Genomic DNA, 21,104 nt, shown 5'->3' on the forward strand with positions numbered 1-21,104 from the left:
GTGCGGGGAACGGAGGCTGCTGAAATCTACACTGAAATATCACAGGCAGTTGGTTATTATAAAAAACTTAAATGGTAGTAGCCGCAAGAAGTGTTAGGTGAAATTCCCTCCAGACTTCCTTGCTCTGTGCCCAATGTTCAAGTGAAAGATTAAAATAAATCCAATGAATGCTGTAGTGTTCCTTTTAAAGGAAGTAAAACATCCAGTTTAAATACGATCTATGGAGTTTCTGGATTGAGTGGTCTAGTGTACTGAACTCAAGCTTGTGTGTTTCTTATCAGCAGGTTCGAGTCCCGGTTTTGACAATTGTGTCCTTAAGCAAGACACTTAGCCATAATTGCTGCGTCCTTCAGATGGGGAGGTTAGCCGTAGATCCCTTGTGTTGTGCAGTGCACATACAAAAAAACAGCTACACTTATAATTATGAGAAGTGTTGTTTCAGCCATGATGGCTGAAGAGTTCACCACATCACCTTGTAACATGTTGCTATTAAAATGGGTCTCACAAAAATCTTTGAGATGCCAGTGGTTGTGTTAAACCTCTGTTGTATAGTTGTTGTAATTATTCTGGTTGTTTAAAACACAAAGCATGCAGCAATTTTTTCCCAGTCTGGAAGAAACAGTACAGGAGTCTCTGAGCTAAACTTCTATTATTATAATAATACACTTTTTTTGGTGAACAAATTTGAAACCAATTTTAACGAAAAAGGTGTCCTGCCATTTTGTTCGATGACCCAGCATATAGCTCCAAAGAAGTTCCATTTATTGCAGGCCTGCCATCTCTTTTTTTAAATAATATTCAATAAAAAAAAACATAATGATCTTTTTAATTTGATCCAAACGAATGAAATTTTTTTTATTTGCAGACAACGACAAGTCGAACACGTTACAAAATTCGCAGACGAGAGATGACTTCTTTCTTTTGGAGTCTCGTCACCAGGACAACGGTACTCCTCTCCAGGGCAACACAGCAAGCGCAGTCACCTGCGCTGCCAATAGCTCCCTCCAACTCATATCACAATCTTGCCCGACTTCACCTACAGATTTCATCTTCAAAAGTGAGTTGGTATTTGGGGTGTTTTTACGAACATTGTGGAGTTGAAAGATGTTAAATTTGCATCTGGGATAAAGAATATCATTTGTTTTTACCCTGACATTGATGTGTGTCTAAGCACTGTATACTGTAAAAAAAAACAAAAAACAACAGCGTCAAAGATTCAATTGCCAGAAACAGTTTACCAACCAAAATACTGTGCCATGTATGTTTGACTGGTTCTCTGTTAATAATTTTTTGGCTAATCAGGTAATCTGTGAAGCATCTTTCAGAGTTAGTTCGTGTTTGCATGAACAATTAGTGTTAAGAGTAAACCAAAATTCCAGATTGGTTCCCTAAATCAATTTTTCAAACTCTGAATTTGTAAAGCAATTACAATTGACATTTTAAGTGAGTGTGGAATCCTAGCTAGACCAATTTCCTAGTGTCTCTCGTGGGGTGTGAACCAGCCCCCCACATGAACCAAGAATGCTGCTTAAAGGCAGTGGACACTATTGGTAATTACTCAAAATAATTATCAGCATAAAACCTGATAGTATAAAACATTGTGAGAAACGGCTCCCTCTGAAGTGACGTAGTTTTCAAGACAGAAGTAATTGTCCACGAATTTGATTTTGAGACCTCAAGTTTAGAATTGGAGGTCTCGAAATCAAGCATCTGAAAGCACACAACTTCGTGTGACAAGGGTGTTTTTTTATTTCATTCATATCTCACAACTTCGACGACCAATTGAGCTCAAATTTTCACAGGTTTGTTATTTTATGCATATGTTTAGTTACACCAAGTGAGAAGACTGGTCTTTGACAGTTACCAATAGTGTCCACTGTCTTTAAAGGAACATTACAGAATTGGTGTTTGCTAATAAAACAGTTGCTGGCAGTGTAAGCACTTTATGTAATCCACCATATACGTAAACTGACAAACCTGTAGAAGTTAGAGATCGATCTGCCATCTGGGTCACGAGAGAATAGTGAAAAACACAAAAACAATAAAAAAATTGCGTTGCATCGATGCCAAAACAAAAATGACTGAAACGCTCCCTGAGCGACAAACTCCAAACGCGAAATTAGATTATTAATTTATCATCAATTTCAGACAAAAATATATTTCAAGGGATGTTTTCTGCTATCATCATCAAAAGACCGTGGAAGTTGTATGTAAATCTGTGATCTTCACGATTTTGTTTCTTACCAATTCTGTAACGTTCCTTTAAGCACTGTCATAACTTGCAGCTTCTGGTCTTACCAATTCTGTAACGTTCCTTTAAGCACTGTCATAACTTGCAGCTTCTGGTCTTCCCGTAGGGGACAACTTCACATCGGCTGGCGATATGCTGAATCCGAATGAAGTGGAGATGAGGATCAGATTGGCAGAGCTGCAGCGGAAGTATCAGGAGAAGAAAAGAGAACTGGATAAACTACAGCGCAAAAAAGATAAAAAGTAGGTACTTATTCATTTATCCTTGAGGGGCGAGGTGGAGGGATTGAGTAGTATAATAGTAATTAATAACTGTGGCTTCTTATATAGCGCACATGTCCGTCACTCAGTGACACTCCTGGCGCTGTAACATACAGTATTTCCTGCCAGATGTTGGACTACGTTTTGAATTATGAAACCTAATTCTGATAGCACCATGTAATGTTTTACAAGGAGCTGTGGCGCAATTTGCTACGGATCGGACCAGGAACACCGGGGCGAACCCCTTCCTCTTTTCGATAAGTGCACTTGGTTCTTTTACATGTGTTACATAACACATGGGACCAACGGCTTAACGTCCCATTCGAAGGACAAAGCAATGGTTAAATGTTTTGCTTAAGGACATGAGTGTCACAGCTGGGGATTTGAAACTTTGCATGGTGGGAGTTTAATTAGGTAAAGTTTGCGGTAGCACTGTTTGTAAATATTTGTTAAGTGGTGTTGGTTCTGAAAAGAACTGATGGTTGACAACTTGGGAGAGGATTTGACAAAAATAATTGTACAACAAGCATCTCAAATCAATGTACGTTCATAAACATTGTTTTTGGTCGACATGCCACATGCTGAGAAATTTTAAGAGAAGAGATATTTTGAGAATGATTGAATGAACTAGGGACTTTTTTATACTAAAAGTGACACGATAGCAGGCGTACCAGGAAACTTCTGAGCATAGGCAACTTTTAAAAAGAACATGAAGGGGCATACCTCATGAACGAGATGTGCTTTTTCGGGATACTTCCGGTCCACGGGTGCCAAGAGTATTTTGGAGGTTAGCTCAAGAAATCTCATCGTCATGGTGTTTCTGGCTTAGTCAGGGGACAGGACTGTCCAGGAATAGCGGCAGAGGTTGTGCTGACTGCATTAGCTCCAAGGCTTGTTCAATTTTAGACTCCGTTTCTATGTTTAGCATGAGGATTGGCGTTAGGTTCTAAAAATAATACATTCACACTTCATGTGACCTAATGTCAGTAGGCCATGGAGGTGTAAATAGATTATAACCTTTTGGGGTTTTTTCCTGTAAAACTATTTTTATGTGTGTGCCATGTCTCGGACAAATCTGCTCCATGTTAGTGTCATTAAACTACTCCACATTGGTATATCTTTACCACGCCTCAGTATTATTTTTCCAAACTTCCAAAGTATTTTTATTTATTTATAGAATATCAGTGTCGCAGTAAAACTCTGACTACATTTTTTTATAGTAAAAGTAACAAATGTCATGGGGACCCTGGCATGGAGACCTACCAGACTATTTTCTCTTCCATTCTCTTCTTGTTTTTCTTCAAGTCATAGAGAATAATAAAATGGACACAAAATAATATTTACAGCTCCCTATAAACTCTGCATTATAAAAAAAAATCAAATTAAGTAATTGTTTTTCCCTCCAAGAGCAATTTTTTTCCCTCATTAATAACAAAACAACTGGATATAGACGATGTGACCTGTGACATCACATGTTTACACAAAAGCCACCGAGCCTGGACTTCCTGATTTGTACACAGCCTAATTGAAGAAATCATAAACTCTTATATTCTATGGAGTGTCTAATTCTGAAAGGGGCACATCTCAAAACTTGTCCAGCTTTTACTTTCACAATTCTTGGATTGATGTGGAAATTATGACACAAAATGTCAACTTTCCCATATATGGCCTGTGCAGTATTGTGCCTGCCAGAATACTCAAAGAATGTACAAGGTCACACTTATTGTAAACAAAGTTCACATGGTCTATTAATTATCAGACGTTGTTCAATGATTCCACATTTTGTATTCACAAAGTGGAACGGATTGATCGTTCCTGTCCAGAAATCTCTGTATTCAGGTATTGTTCTAATATTCAGGTATTGTTCTAATATTGCCATACACAGAAGAAACATCACGTAATCACTCGTTCCCCCCTCTTAGCAGTCGAATCTCAATTCTTGCAGTCCAATCTTGGAGATCCTCGCTGCTCCCCGACCCGCGGCTTATCAACCCTGGCAGACTGTCTGCTCACAAAGCAAAGCCACATGGCCCCCCAGAGGAAACCAAGGTCATTGACAGGAAATGAAAAAAATAACTGCAAACTTGAAGGAGAGTTAAGCTGACAGACAGACGCTAGCTCCTTAAGGTTTCATGATTTGTCCGATTTGATATCAATTTGGAACAGCGTCAGTTAATCAAAGGCACATCCAGGATGTCAGAAATTGTTCCCAGTTTCCCTACTTTTTTTCCTTATTCTTACATTGCATTACTTTAAATTGCCGTTGTGACTTGCGACCAAGGTTGAACATAAGCAAGGATTATGCGCTCTGACACTGTGCATATGTATCGGGCTATAAAGCATTGTTCAACATACGATGCGTATTTAATTACATCCGTCGACGAGGTAAACGGTCCCAGGCAAACACGACTGTGATGTACACGCGTAATCGACTTTGATGGACCAAATTGCTCGAACCGTTGTCAGCTCCAATTTTCCAGCTGATCAGGTCATGGGATGGTTTGAAGTGCTGCCCTCCCTCCCCTAGGTCCCTCAATAGTACACAGGGTCACAATCATACACAACTGAGACAATGGAACTAATGAAAGTTGACTGTACTTTTTCCCAAGCCAAGCCAAGCCTCCCACCTCCACCCACCCCCCCCCCCCTATTGAGACTCTTCTCAACAAAATTCTTGTTGAAAAATGAAAAATAAAGCCATCGGCTCCCAAAGATCGACTGAACCGAATATAAAGCTCTCAAATCTGCTCACAGACAAATGTCTGCTTAGCTGAAACTGATAATCTGCTGGAAAGCTTTGTATAATCAGTATTATGTCTTTGTATTATATAATCAGTATCTTTGTCTAAGCACAAAATGGATTAAGGAATAAGTACAACTGGTGATGCCAACAGCTTTCGACTTATAGGAGTTGTATTGGCTCTGAAAAGAGCTGTTGTTTTTCGCAGCTAATAGTCCTCCTTAAAGAGCTTTTGATCTTACACATGGTTGTACCTGCAAGTTTACTAGTAATAGTCACTTCCTATTGTATACACTGTGTAAAGCTTCACAGATTACTATACAGGGAGGGTCTACCTTTGGTAATTACTCCAATAATTAAGGACCATAAAAACTGCCTTGGTTAGAAGCGCTGCTGCTGTTGAAAACATTTTGAGAAACAGTTCCCTTCAAAAGAATGTGGTTGAAGAGAGGAGGATTTAAAGACATTGCAACCTAAGAAACATTTCTGGTATGGCTGTATACTCCCCAGGGAGCTGAGAAACTTTACAGGAATGTGATTCGACCAATGACAAGGGCACTAATGTAAAGCGCACTGATACATTATTGTAAAACGCGCTATAAAAGAACTTGTTTATACTATTATAATTTATGATTAGCTACATGTAGGAAACGGTTTGGGTTTGTAAGTATGCAAGAGATATTCTAAAATCAACGCTGGAAAGAATTTGTCGCTAATTTTTGAAGCCACTTCACTCTCTTTGAAGGGACAGGGGTTCGAGAAGCCTTGAACAGGACAGGCGGCGTGGCCCTGGGCGACCGAGAAAACGTAAAAACAGTAAAGAACACTTTGCGGAGACAGACCAATGGTAAATGTCTTCACTGCTCTGCATGTGTATGTGGTCCAGTCTCAGTGAGAAGTGTGTATGTCGTGTCTTTTTTTTAATAGTGAAGGGTGTAAATTAAATTTCAGGGGTTCTTTTTTCGCCAAGGAGAAAGATTCTGTATCGTAGAGTTTGATTTAATGTTCCATGTTTACTGCAAATCTTTTGTTTGATTTTTAGACTCAACTGAAGTGTTGTCAACAAGGTGCATTGATCTTGAAGAACAACTACATCTCGGAAACCAAATTTTCTGATTGTAAAAATTTTGATCAATTGCTTGAGGCTTGTGTTGTGACAGACAAGTTATGAAGAAGTTGACATCCATCTGTCTGATTTTAACTTCCCTCTCAGTGTATGCGTTGATTTGTTTGTGGAGCGGGAAAGAAATGTCAGTTAAAAAAACTGCCACAAACTGCAAATAGAATTTCAGTTTGTGATCCTGGTAGTTGATTTTTTTTTCTACAAAAAAGATCCTTGTCACGCACAAGCATTTTTGACTGACTGATGAAAGATTGCCACCAGTATTGAACTTTTTCACGAGATGTCGAAATCTTCAGGTTAAAGTTCCAGTTGAAACCAGTTCAACCGGTGTTAACTGGTCCCAACCGGTCCAGTTGAACTGGGATTTGGTAACTGGTTTGAACTGAACTGGTTCCTGGTAGTGCCACACCACAATAATGACCAGAGTTGGCAACTACCTCCTTCAATTGGTTTCTTTTGCAACCAGTCGAGGAACCAGTTGAATCCAACAGGTACCAATTAAACACCAGTTAATTTCAGTTGAAACCAGTTCAAACCAGTTGACTGTTGAACTAGTTTCAACTGGAATTTCACCTGGGTTGAATCTTAGAAAATTAAACTCGTCTCTGTCTCCGTTTTATGAGCAGCCCCATCATCAAGTCATCGACGGCTGTGCTCCTTGAGGCTGCCGCATCCCTAGAGGAGAGCTCCCCGTTCCAGGTGCCCAAGAAGAAAAAGAAGAAAGACAAGGAGGACAGAGAGAAGAGCAAAGGGGAGGAGAAGAAGAAAAGCAGCAAGAAAGATAAGGAGTCTAAAGGCAGCCACAGTGAGGTGAGTGTCGAGTGGGATTTATTTATTATTTTTTTTTGGGGGGGGTGGGGGGTCATTACGTTTGAGTTTGATCCCTAGCTACACGTCAGCTGACAGTTATATGGCTTTGGACTGGCACCCTAAACAAAAATGTTGACTTAAAGGGATAGGTAGAGCACCGGTACGTTATTCTGGAGGTCGTTGGGTTCATGTCCCGCTCCCGTCACTTTTTCTTTGATCACACCCGAAGAAATACTAACAATTAGAAAGGTATTTATATAGCACCTTAGAGACCATATAAAGAAATCTTGTTGATTTTTCCCACAAAATCATGTGATTTCTGAAGAACTCCAAATTGAGAAGGGTAATTTTTTTCCATGAGCAATGATGAACTTTCTGTTTCCTTGCATTCAGGTGACTAAATCCAAAAAGAAGAAGCACAAGACGAAAGATGAGGTCAAGGAATCGTCCACGTTATCATCCGAGGAGGTCTCATCGTCTTCAGGAGGCAAGACAAAGTCTAAATCTAAGTCCAAGTCCAAGACCTCCTCGTCAGGTCTTACTCCTCCAACCAAAGATGCTAAGCAAAAAGGTAAGCAGATCTTCAAGTTTCATCAGTTGCTTTATTTGTCAAAACAAAAGAACAAGAAATAATTAGGCGTTGTTAGCCACACTCAAAATGCATGAAATGCTTGAAACAGGCAGATTGTATTTAGCTGCTGGAAATTCAAGATAATGTTAGGTCTCGAGAATGGCCCATTTGAATCTTAACTAACTAGGTTTTAAAGGGTGGCTGCAGTGTTTTTCTAAATAATTTAAACGATTAAACATGACTTTTTAAACCTGAAATATTTTTTATTATTTTTCATTAAATGCACAAGTATTTTAAAAAAGGTTTTCAAGAGATTAGGGGATAAACGTGATGTCATGTCGGGCCCCCGAGCCGTCGGGCCCCCTGGCTGTGTGCATATAGAGACGTGTGCACTGTGTGGCCTGGTACCTAGGCGCGTGTAGTTAGGGACCAGACTCTTTTTGCAGACGATATGTTTGAATTCCCGACGTGACGTCGATGGGGGGCGGTAACAATCCACAAAAGGGGGGGCATGACTTATTCGCTAATTACGCAAGTGAGATATGTCGAGGAAGAAACAAAACACATTTTATTGAGGTTCAATACATATATCAGAAATAAATGACAACAAAATTGACTGTTTTATTTTAATTCACTGCAGCATCCCTTTAACTAACTGTTACTTATCATGCAAAAAATAGTTATTGGCCTGACGTTTCGACTGCCGCAGCAGAGTCTTTCTTGAAGGCTAAATGACAACATAACAAACATTAATAATAATAATAATAATATTTATTTATTCGGGCAATCACATTTACAAGCACATGTACATACATTAAAAATATTTAAGAAAACAGAGTAAAACAGCAGTGGGGTGCCCAGGAGAGCATAAAAGTAAAAGAAAAAATAACTGTCGCCAAAAGGCGTATGTCTCCTAAAACCCTAAAAATACATTAAGGCAAGAGGGGGCATATAAAAAAGCACAGAAGATAATACAAATCACTAAACAATTTAAAAAGGCAAACAAGCATAGACATACACAGAATAGTTAACTAAGTGTAACAGTGAAGTTGATACATTAATGGAGTTAGAATGCATACAGAAAAATAGCATACAGTAACAACCATGTGAGTAAACATTCGTTTGTGAAAGAGTTGGTTCTATGAAAGTTTTTTTCTCTGGTCGTATGAAATTGTCGAAAGGAAGACTGTAATTTTCATCGATTAAAAAAACCTTATCCAGCTCGTACTTTGTGGTGGCTAACTTTTAACGACCAGAACATGTCTTTCTTCTAATGACCACAAAGCGTCAACGGATGAAGGCTTCGAACAGGAAACTCCTCGCTTTTAGTATTTAATGTGGCGCCAGGAGAAAGTGTAGAAGTTTTTTTTAAAGGGAGGGGAATGCTCAGCTGATAAAGGAGTGACAAATACCAAAAATTATCTCAAAACTGTTAAAGGCATTGGACACTATTGTTAATTACTCAAAATGATTGTTTGCATAAAAACTTACTTGGTAACAAGTAATGGGAAGCTATCGATAGTATAAAACATTGTGAGAAACAGCTCCCTCTGAAGTAACATAACTTTTGAGAAAGAGGTAATTTCTCACCGAAATAATTAAAGACTTCAGGCCTGAAGCCTTTTATTATGCATCTGAAAGCACACAAAGTTGTTTAACAAGGATGTTTTTTCCTTCATTATTCTCTTGCAACTTCAATACATTCCGTGATTGGTTGCGGTTTTTATGCTTTCTTAAAATAGTTTATACTATCAACAGCTCCAGTGCTTCTCAATAAGATTTGATGGTCATTTATTTACCAATCTATAAACCCGACCTTTCAAGACACTGGACACTGTCGGTAATTGTCAAAGACCAGTCTTCTCCTTTGCTGTATCTCAACATATAAATAACAAAACAAACCTGTGAAAGTTTGAGCTCAATCGGTCGTCGAAGTTGCGAGTTAATAATTAAAGAAAAAAACACCCTTGTCACACATAGTTGTGTACTTTCAGATGCTTGATTTCGAGACCTCAAATTCTAAATCTGAGGTCTCGAAATCAAATTCGTGGACAATTACTTCATTCTCGAAAACTATGTTACTTCAGAGGGAGTCGTTTCTTACAATGTTTTATACTATCATTAGCTCCCCATTACTAGTTACCAATTAAGGTTTTATGCTAATAATTATTTTGAGTAATTAGCAATAGTGTCCACTGCCTTTAAGTGAAAACATTGATACCTTTGGGCTAACCTCAACAATATTAATTGGATAGCATCCCGTTCTCCAGAGGGATGTTTCCTCAGTGGTTTTTAACTTTTTTGACATGCGTGAGCGACTGTTGATCCTCGAAGATGAACTGTGTGAGGCTGTACCAAACAAAGAAATTCTAAACAAAAATTTATGTGGAACTCTAAACCCCAAATTTGAACATCACAGGGCTATGCACAAGACAATAGATGCAAATTATTTGGTGAAAATTTGTGACGTCAAAATTCATATCACATTCGCAGGAAGTATGAACCGGGCTTAACTCAGGCTCAGGATTAAGCTGTGTTGTGATGCTATTGTTGGTGCCATTTATACCGCAGCTAGAAGTCTTCTGACTTCTTTAACATGAAGTAAACATCTTATCTTTGACAGAAAATCGGTTTGACTTCTTATCTTTGTAGCACGCCAATCGGCTTTCCAAATATTGACCCCAAAATGATTTCTAACTTGAACAACAGGAATCCCCTGAACCATGTCCACTTCCCAGACCCTCAAACTCTGTCCCGCTCTGGTTGTCAACATCTGGCCCGTCTTTCGTCACCCCTGATCTGTCTGATTATAGTCAATATCCGTTGCGTGACACCTGCAGCCTCTTGCTGTATGTGTTAACAATCATTATCACCAATCACAAGGAGAGGAAACCCCTAGAGCAAGAGGCTACCAAACCCTTAAGGTGAAGATGGGTCGAACCTCGGCCGTGTCCCTGGGAGTTGAGTTCAAGATGACATCTGTGAGGGGTTTGTAGAATGGTCTTGGTCCAGACTGAGAATTCTGTAGTAAGCAAAACCAGAGTGGGGAAGGGAAATAGGGGGCTCTGTTGGACACAGCTCCCTAGCTATCTCTGGTATCATCTGAGAGAACTACGATGGTCATTGCACCCCATGAAGTTGTTGACTGCACACTTAGTTTTAATACTGCATCTGAATTAGTGTAGGTAGTGTTTGGCGAGCTTGATCTGTGAACTCTGTAGTTTGAACTCAAGGGAAAATGGAATAAACTCGGACTCTGCATGAGCTAGCACCCTAGCTGTCTCTGGTATCATCTGACAGAAGTACGATGGTCATTGCACCCCATGAAGTTGTTGACTGCAATTTCAGTGAGACATCTGAGTTGATAATAGTGTAGTGTTTGGGGAGACTGATTTTAGAAATCTGTAGCTCAGAACTTTAGAGAAAATTTGGTTAAATTCGGACTCTGCCAGTACCCTAGCTGTTTCAAGTACCATGGTACCATGACAATTGTTGACTTGCACAATCAATTTCATTATAACATCTGAGTTGATTATAGTGAAGTTTTTAGCGAGACTGATTTTAGAAATCTGTAGTGTGGAACTCCAGGGGAAATTTGGTTAAATTTGGACTCTGCCAGCACCCTAGCAGTTTCAGGCACCATCTGACAGAAGTACATTGGTCATTGCACCTCAAGAAGTTGTTGACAGCAATTTCAATACGAGTTGATTATAGTTTTGTGTTTGGCGAGACTGATATGAGAAATCTGTAGTTTGGTACTCCAGGGAAAACTAAGGGACACTCGGACACTGCTGGAGCCAGCACCCTAGGTGTTTTAGGTACCAGCCAGGAGCCGGCTGAAAGATAGTGGTCATTGCACCCTCATGAAGTTATTGACTGTACAGTCATGTTAGTTAAATGTAATCCCACTAGTTGTCGCGTGTATTGAACCGTACATTTCACCGAGTCTATTCACTGCAAAGAAGTCATCCATAGAATCATGCTGCCAGACTTGTAACTCTCACCCCCTCCCCAAAGAAACAGTCACATAACACCTGTTCTTTGAATCTGTTGAGACATGCATCACATTGAGAGTTCTGTCGCTGGTCGCTGGTCGCTACCACGCAGTGCATTGCTCTCTACCACGCAGTCGCTACCACGCAGTGCATTGCTCTCACAAGTCTTGCCTGGTGTTAGAAACCATAATGCCTGAAAGCTAAATCAAAAAAAGCACCAAGTATAAAGCAATTGTCAATGCCAAATTTGGTCCTTGTCATCTTTAAGAAACTTGCGGGTTCGTGGTCAAACCATAGTGTTCAAACCATCTGGGCCCAATTTCATAGAGCTGCTAAGCACAAAAATTGGCTTAATATGAAATTTCTTCCTTGATAAAAACACGATTACCAACCAAATTTTAACAAGATTTTCAGGATAAGCAAACAACAACTAATTACCTGTAACAAGCATAATGCAATAAATGGAATTTCTTTTGGTAATTGTGTTTTTATCAAGGAAGAAATTTCATGCTAAAGCAAGTTTTTGTGCTTAGGAGCTCTATGAAATTGGGCCCAGGATGAAACAGTGGGGGAAATTTGAGCACAGCAAGAAGAATCAAATTGGACAGAGAAAGCAAAAAAAGAAGACTTTCTCTTTGACTGTGGACAACTTTGGGCGAATAAGCCTCTCAGTCCCCTTAAACAAAGAGTCTTATTACGCTCACGGTGGTGAGGAATAAGCCTCTCTGCCCTCTTTAAACAAAGAGTCTTATTACGCTCACGGTGGTGAGGAATAAGCCTCTCTGCCCCATTTAAACAAAGAGTCTTATTACGCTCACGGTGGTGCGGAAGAAGCCTCTCTGCCCCATGTAAACAAAGAGTCTTATTACGCTCACGGTGGTGAGACAATCCGTGATCAAAGCACCTTGTAAAAGTGAACTCGATATTTCTTACCTGTTTGTGAAGTATTTTTTTTGTTTGACATTATCTTCACAAATTCCGCATGAATACATTTGATAAAAGTGCTTGTTAAATTTACTGAAAAGTAGTATTAACTGTTGGAAACTACTCTTCAACCAAAAGGACCTATGATATAAGTGCAAAACAATAAGTCAGTAGCCTAATGTTTCGAGCAGAGTCTTTTTTGAAAAAGCCATAAAAGAACATTACAGAATTGGTTTTGCTAGCAAAAACATTTCTGGCAGTGTAAGCACTTTATGTAATCTACCATATACATAAACAGACAAACCTGTTGAAGTTTGAGATCGAACGGCCATCTGGGTCATGAGAAAATAGTGAAAAACAAATTTTGCATTGCATCAATGCCAAAACAGAAATGAATAAAACGCTCACTGAGCGATAAACTCCAAACACAAAATTAGATTATTTATTTCTCATCAAATATGAAATTTCAGACTGAAATATTTCAAGGGATGTTTTCAACTATCATCATCATAAGACCGTGTAAGTTTTATGTAAATCTGTGATCTTCACAATTTTTGTTTCTTAACAATTCTGTAACATTCCTTTAAGTGACAGAAACTGCTTGTAGGTTGTATTCCTTAGCAAATGTCCACAATTACTAGTGATTTTTTTTATGCATAGACAGTATTAAAATGACTCCACACAATACTCAATATTTGCATCTACTGCAGTCAGCATTTCTTGAAGAAAAAAAAAGTCTTGAAGGGGTATGTAGTCAATGTAGGAGGTAATTAGAACAGGAAAGCGTTGCTCCAATCCCCAAGATGCAGTTTCCTCAATCAGCAACTGGCCATCCTGGTTCCCCTCTAGGGATTCTAGCCCACCTCCCCCCCCCCCCTTCACCTCGCAAGCTCCCTCATAGTACTTGATAAACTCAGGTACAACGAAGAAGGGGAAGAAAAGAAAAGAAATCTCTCATGGTCGTTGATGGCAGTCCAACAAATTTCAGTGCGCGTGTGTCATCAGACGGAGGGGGGCCCCCATGGGCAATCAAGCAACGGATATTGAGGATTTTGTGTGGTTACAGAGAGCTGCAGTGCTCGGCCACGGACGGTCGGGGGGAAAACGTGGAAAGAACAAATACCGATGGGAGCAAGGAGGAAACCAGGATGCTCAGCATAAGTAGAGCCACATTTGCAGTGTTTTTCTTGTTAATTTACTATTGATTTTGTCCTCGTTCCTTTATTTTCATGACATTTTTATTATGATTTGTGAGTCGGTTGTGTGAATGCCGGGGTTTGATGGGGAAGAAAAGATCGGTGGTTTGAAGCGAGACTTTTATTGCGTGTTGACTTGACTTTGCCGTTCATGTAGGTAGGGCACCTCATGATGGGCTTCTGTAAGGTGACGTTGTACCATTCTCCTCTATCACGGATAGCATGACTGCATCTCTTAAACCTTGGCACATCAAGCCTGGAATAACACGCTGGCCATTGCCTTCATGCCCGGTCAAAAGTTTCCCATAGACTCTTAGATTTTTTCAACGGAAGTGCCCTTTGCTAAATGAAAATGGCCTTGTCCTTTCAAAGTTGAAATTCCGGGACCGGGACATTTCTTGCAGGGTTTGCCCTGAGCTATTGACCAGCCAGCGGCACCAGTTACCTTGTAGGCCCTAACTTACTGGTCACCAAGCTTTTTCACTGGTCCTTATAGATATAGGGTTTTCTTTCTACTGTCATTTTTATGGCACTTGAGTTTGAAGTCATACAAAACAGTCAGTGCATGCAGTCTGGGATTTACAAGGTAGCAGTTGGAAGCAAAACGCTAGCAAGAAGGACCACTTGGAGAGAATGTTGAATGGGTCAGAAGTTATAACTGGCATTTGGGCCAGCAGAATGCTGTGCAAGGAGAACAATCTCTTGCATATAATGCAGAATTCAAGTGATTTTTTTTATCTGCATGATAACAGAAACAAAGGTGAATGACTTCTGGAAAGAATTTTCTAAAAAGTGTGCAGATTTGTGCTGTTTTGGGTTTTCCAGTGAAGTCACGGTGCTTATTTTTGGATTTATTATTTCCTTTGAGAGTCGCTCTACCAATCGGATTATCATAGGTGAACGACCTCTCTGATGTATCCATGAACTGGTTATGAATTATAGCTTGTCAGAGGTCATTGCCCTCTGTGTTTCAGGTCAAGTTGCCTCTGTTGCTAGAAAAGTTTTTAAAAACTCCTTTGCACAAACTGGTTACCAGCCTAAACATCATGTTTAAAGGTTAAAGGGGCTATTCAGATGTTGAACAAAAATTTATTTAACAAAATATATTTATCAAACATAAAGAAGAAGCAAAAAATACCCAGTTGGCCAAGATCATCATCATTCCTGATTAAACAACAAAGCCATTAGTTTAAGCCAGGAAAAGCCATTGAAAACAACTGAGCCCAATTTCATAGAGCTGCTAACCACAAACATTTACTTAGCATGAAATTTCTTCCTTGATAAAAACAGGATTACCAACCAAATTTCTACGTGATTTTCAGGATAAGCAAACAAGAGCTGAATACCAGTAACAAGCAATATATGCAACAAATGGAAATTTGGCTGGTAATCCTGTTTTTATCAAGGAAGAAATTTCATGCTTAAATGTTTGTGCTTAGCAGCTCTACAAAATTGGGCCCTAATGTTGGAGACAGTTGGTCTAAACTATCTGATTCTCTTGAGGGATTACTTTATTCTTCAGTGTATGAGTCTTTTGGCCATCGCTAAAGGAGCTTCAAAACAAGTAAAAAAGCAAACCCAATAATCCATGAATTCATACTTATCAATCAATCTCTACTTTCAGGCTCAGGGAAACAGAGAAAGCCATCTACCCCCGTTGACTCTTCAAGCCTTGAGACTACGAGTAAATCTCTGAAATCATCTAAGACAGGTGGGGCGCCAAAGAGCCTTCGTACCCAGAACAGCTCAACAGAAATTGGTGAGACAGTTGTATAAATCCCCTCTCCCTCCCCCTTTTTGCACAGTTGGTGGGGAAAACAGGAAGTATGTGCTTGGTGCTTATAGCTATGTTTGATTTGATTATCGCCGCGGCTGTCGTTGGGGTTGTTAAAGGCACTGCAGCCGATTTCACAAGACGCTAGGATTAATCCTGTCTCGAGTTAGGACGAGTACTCGTCCTAACTTAGGATTAATCTTAATGTCTGCATGCTACAGTGCAGGGTTGGGACTCGTCCTAAGTCCTAAGATTAATCTTAAGTTAGGAAGAGTTTGGTGAAATCGACGGCTGGACACATTTGGTAATTGTCAAAGACTAGTATTCTCACTAGGTGTAACTCGACATATGCATAAAATAACAATTCTGTGACAAATTGGACTCAAGTAGTCATCAAAGTTGCAAGAGAATAATAAAAGAAAAAACACCCTTGTTGGATAAATTTGTGTGTTTTCAGATGCATAGTAACAGGCACCAGGGTGGGTTTCACAAAAGACTAGTCTTATCTCGAGTTAAGAGGAGTTACTAGTCCTAACTCTTGGTGATATCGACCCCTGGCCTAAATATTTGAATGAGAAATTACCTCTTTTTCAAAAACTACAATACTTCAGAGGAAGCCGTTTCTCACAGTGTTTTATACTATCAACAGCTCTCCATTGCTCGTTTTATGCTAACAATAATTTTGAGTAATTACTGATAGTATCTAGTGCCTTTAAGAGAAACATGCACACAAGGGACGGAAGGCATTGACCCTAGCTCTGATGACAGAGTTCGAATGGCTGTCAATACACCATGAGTTTTTATTTTGTACACTGTTCAGTTTAATAACAGTTCTATAATTGAGTAATTTTTTTCACACAAATATTTGTGCATACTTTGTGATTTTATATGCTGTATACCTCAAAAACATGCAAAACATGTTTGGATTAAACTTAGCCCAGTTATGCCAGGTGTGAACTTAGTGTGTTTTTCTGTGGATGTTTTCTAACTAGTGGTATCCCAAGAACTTAACACTATTCAAAAGAGATTTTCACATTGTGCTACTGCAAACCCGGTCACCTACATGTAATTATACTTCCAGCATGCAAAGTTTCAAATCCTACTAACCCTGCTTGGGGAGACCATTTAGTTTCACATGCAGGACCATATCTTAAGACTGTTGGACTGCTCTTCCACTGAACCTCAGCCAAGTAGACACTCTCTCCATCTTCAAGACCTCACTTGTTCAGTCTTAGCTCAAAATAACGTCATGCAGAGTTTTTTTCTTTTTCTCAACTTGTCAGAAGTGTTCTATTATCATTCTTATTATTTACTATTTGTTCCAATCTGAAGATACAGACAGCAGTAGCATCATCTGGCCTAGCAGCAGCAACTCCTCCACAAAGATCCCCTCAGTCAAAATCAAATCCAAGAACTCTAAAAAGAAGATCAAGGAGTCTAAGGTCAAAGATGGCAGGAAAGACAGTGTCAAAGGTCAGGGTTCAAATGACTCGTCGACCGACACCACCATGGAGGCCATTGAAAATGTCATCCGCAAAAGCTACATTGGTCCAGGGAATGGTGAGAAGGAAAGTGGAGGGTCTGTATTGTTGAAGCGTGCTGTGCCAGTCTACGGTGAGTGCTTGAAGTAGACCCACTTCTACCAACCCCCCTATGGTCTGCACTCCTACTTTTCCCCCCTTTCGTTCTTCTACCTTCCCCCTTCCGCACTACAACTCTCTCCCTTCTCCCCCCAAAAAACTACAATTGAAAGTAGGCATATATGAGTAGATTTGTGTGTCGGTGACCTCCTGTGCCATGAGGGTTTTTCCTGGTTTTCCTTAACAACAACAAATTGAAGACTTGCGATCTGTGGCTGTGCTTGGTGGTCATAATATGTTGTGGCTGACTGCCGAATGCGCCTATGCAGCTCGATCACATTCTAGCCACGTCTTTATGTTGTGGCTGACTGCCGAATGCGCCTATGCAGCTCGATCACATTCTAGCCACGTCTTTATGTTGTGGCTGACTGCCGAATGCGCCTCGAATGCAGCTCCATCACATTCTAGCCACGTCTTTTGCAATTCAGCTTCTCAGCTGCAAGTGAGAATAATTAGCATTCCATATTAATTTTTTACCCACCTCCCCCCGTTAAAGAAAAGAAAAAATGAGAAGAAAAACCGTCAGAATTTGGAAATAAGTCTGTTATAAATTGTAAAATATTGCATCCGGGTTCTTGTTTAGAACTTTAGAACACCTTTATATGTGAACGACAGAGTATAAGTCGTGACTCCACAAAGTTTAAGTGTTACAAAGTTACCCTCAGTCCTAATCCACCCAGTGTTCTTATATATATAATTTTGTTTTTATCCATTCAAGTAGAAGATGACAGTGACTCCCCATGGGAAACCGCAATGATCGACGCTAAGCAGAAGCGCAACTCAGCCGGCCAGACACAGCAGAAGGGCCTCGCCCTCCTTGCTGGTATCTCATCCCAGGAACTCATGAAGAGCAATGTGGTGATGAAAGACGTCAAGATTACCATCAGCAAGGACGGGAACGACGGAAAGATGAATGATGGTGAGCCACTCAAGAAGAAATCTGGGAAAGCTAAGAAAAGAAGCGCCTCTCCGGCTTCATCTGAACAAGGTTAATCAAAATAAATATAAATACATCATGCATTATGGTAATTATGAATATTTATTTTAAATTCATTTCCCACAATTTGATAACACCTTGTTATCAAACACTTTGGTGAATGATAGTCAAGTTTTAATATAATGGCCCATGCACGAATACCCGCTATGGTGATAAAACATTTTCAGTAGCTGCACTAACTTGCTGGAACAAGCTCCCTCTTCTCATCCGTGACTCATCCTCAATCAGCTCATTCAAGTCTCAGTTAAAAACACATCTTTTCAGACAATGCTAAAGTGCTTTGAAACGCCTGTGGAAATAATGATTTTTTATTTGATTATTTGCCCTAAAATCTAAACCTTAAAGCCTAACCCTAAACCCAAATTTAACCCTAAACCCTAAACCCTACCCTAAACCCTAAACCCTAACTGTTAACCCCAAACCCTAATCCTAAACCCTAACCACTATTCCTGAACCCAAATTGTTATTACTCTACATGTTGTGGCTTGACATACATACATGGTGCATCGACATGTATTAAAAGCATAAGCTACCCTTAGGCACAGTCGCCAATCCAACTTACTCTGCTTACTACCGCTCTTTGCATGGATGCAATACATCAATAAAAAATTTTATATTGTTTTTTCTTTGTGATTCTATCCTCTTCTAGAAACTCCAAAGAAATCTCGGAAGACGTCACCAATGACGGTGAAGAAAGAGAAAGACAACGATTTCCCGATCAAGACACTCAAAGTTTCCAAGTCGGACAAGAAGCGAGAGAAGACTCAGAGTGAACCGATGCTGGTTTCATTCTCCTCAAGCCAGGATAGGAAGATGGCAGAGGAGAAACCAGTCTTCAACGCGGAAATCTGGACGAGACGGCGCAGCGAGAGGATTTTCCTGAGCGATATCAGTCCCGCTCCGTCTCGGGACGCGAGTCCTCTGGCCAAGACACACGAGCCAATGAAGGTTGCTAAGAAAATCCTCCAGTCACCGAACTACAAGGCTAAAGCGCCGACGGAGGGCATCAGTACTGAACAAGGAGCAGTGAGTAACACCGACCACAACGGGGTCGCAAACATCGGGAGTGTTTTGGACGCTCTTAAGACGGATACTCTACAGATCAGGAAGAAACTTGCGAGTATGTCTGCTCAGGAAGATGAGGCAGATGATACGCCGAGGAAAACAAAGAAGAAGTTATCAAAGAGGAGGGAGAAGTCCGGCAGTAGTCGACAAGACCCAACGAGCGACGTCAAGAAACCCAGAGCAGAGAATGACTTTATGGATAGCAGCTGCAGTGACGCTGAGAATGTGCCTCTCAGCAACCTGGTGGATCGGCAGACGGCATCGGCGCCGAGATCCTGTATCATCAACAAAAATGAGCTTGAGAATGGTTTGAGGGTCTTGATACCGATCGATGGTTTGTTTTACGCCGGTTACGTCAACGCCATTCAACCCCCGGATGTCTATGGCGTTATCTTGGACGGCGAGCGCGGCAACAGGCCACATGTATTCTCCCAGGAGCAAATGCTGCAGGAGACTTTCGTCGACGTTAAACCCCTCGCAACACGCTACGTCCCTGAAGGTACTCGAGTCTGTGCTTACTGGAGCCAGCAGTTTCGATGCCTGTACCCTGGTACTGTTGTCAGGGGCACCCCAAACCCAAATGAGGATCCAAACTTTATTTGTGTGGAGTTTGACGATGGGGACTCTGGTCGAATCCCTGTGGATCACATTCGCATGCTTCCTCATGACTTCCCCATCGTTGAATTCGAACCCATTCCAAATGAGTTGCAGAGAAAGAGACGGCGGCGCACCTCGGACACCAGCTCTAACGCGAACTGTAAACCTGAAACCATCGACACCAACGAAGATGTCAACAATAAAATAAAGGCAACCTCCCCAAAGAAAAAGTTGAAGATGACCGAGTCCAGCAAGTCCGCTGTCAATCAGAATGAGATGGACAGGATCTCTGAATCCGGAGAGGATGACGTGTTTCTGCCGCCCTCCCAAAAGATGCTGAGTAAGATGAAAAAGTCCAAAAGCCACGACAAATCAAAACGATCTTCAAGTAAACTCGACTCAAAATCCAAGGAAAAGAAGAAAAAGAAGAAGAGGAAGCGAGATGAGAGGAGACAGGAATCGTTGGAGAGGAAGAGATCTAAACGATCCTCCAGTAAAAGTCCGAGAGGGAGCCCCGCGAGAAGCCCGTCGAGAAGTCCAGCCAAATCGAAAAAGAAGAAACGAAAGGAGGAGCGGAAGAAGAAGAGTTCCTCCAAGTCGTCCAATGGTGAATCATCTCCGCTGTCCAAGTCCAAGAAGAAGAAGTCGTCGTCATGCAGAAAGAAGAAGTCCCATCACGATGAAAGACATAGCAGCTTCTGTACCGTGGAGACGGAGACGGTTTACTCCACCCATCCCATCACCGGCTCTCAAGCCCTCACTGAGGAGGAACTAGCTTCGGAGAAGTCTAGTTTTGATGGGAAGGGCGTCTGGAACAAGCACAGGGGTACAAGAGACCACAGCTTGGATGACTGGAGCTCCTCAGATAGCGACAAGGATTCCAGCAGTGACAGTGATGAAACTAGCTCGGACAGCTTGGCCAGCACGGTAACTTTACTATTCTTCATTTGTTATTATTATAATTTCTTCAATTTGATTCTTCTTCTCATTTTTTATAAAAATTTTGGTGAATTTTGATTTTAAAAATTTCTTTTTAAGAAAACTTTATTAAAACCTGCATTAACCCTTCTGCTCTTAGTAACATTTTCCAGTGAGTTGACAGACCATTTTGTAACCATTCAACTTCTTTGGGGTTGTATAACGTCAAGCAACTGTGCACAG

The 21,104-nt window shown here is 40.6% G+C and overlaps 1 protein-coding gene across 5 annotated transcripts in view; it reads left to right on the forward strand.

Moving 5' to 3' along the window:
* LOC117292713 (trinucleotide repeat-containing gene 18 protein-like) overlaps positions 1-21,104 on the forward strand; it is a 64,328-nt gene that overhangs the window by 36,266 nt on the left and 6,958 nt on the right. For 3 of the 5 annotated variants that reach the window (XM_033774855.1, XM_033774857.1, XM_033774859.1), the window contains 9 exons: positions 866-1,057; positions 2,358-2,493; positions 5,997-6,098; positions 7,001-7,184; positions 7,578-7,755; positions 15,495-15,629; positions 16,977-17,258; positions 18,006-18,272; positions 18,931-20,870. In XM_033774855.1, the coding sequence (XP_033630746.1) occupies positions 866-1,057; positions 2,358-2,493; positions 5,997-6,098; positions 7,001-7,184; positions 7,578-7,755; positions 15,495-15,629; positions 16,977-17,258; positions 18,006-18,272; positions 18,931-20,870 (3,416 nt within the window). The remainder of the gene's footprint in view (positions 1-865; positions 1,058-2,357; positions 2,494-5,996; positions 6,099-7,000; positions 7,185-7,577; positions 7,756-15,494; positions 15,630-16,976; positions 17,259-18,005; positions 18,273-18,930; positions 20,871-21,104) is intronic. The other 2 variants (XM_033774856.1, XM_033774858.1) reach the window with 2 other exon arrangements.

This window comes from Asterias rubens, chromosome 7, assembly GCF_902459465.1.
Source record: "Asterias rubens chromosome 7, eAstRub1.3, whole genome shotgun sequence".
In the NCBI taxonomy this organism is placed as follows: Eukaryota; Metazoa; Echinodermata; class Asteroidea; order Forcipulatida; family Asteriidae; genus Asterias; species Asterias rubens.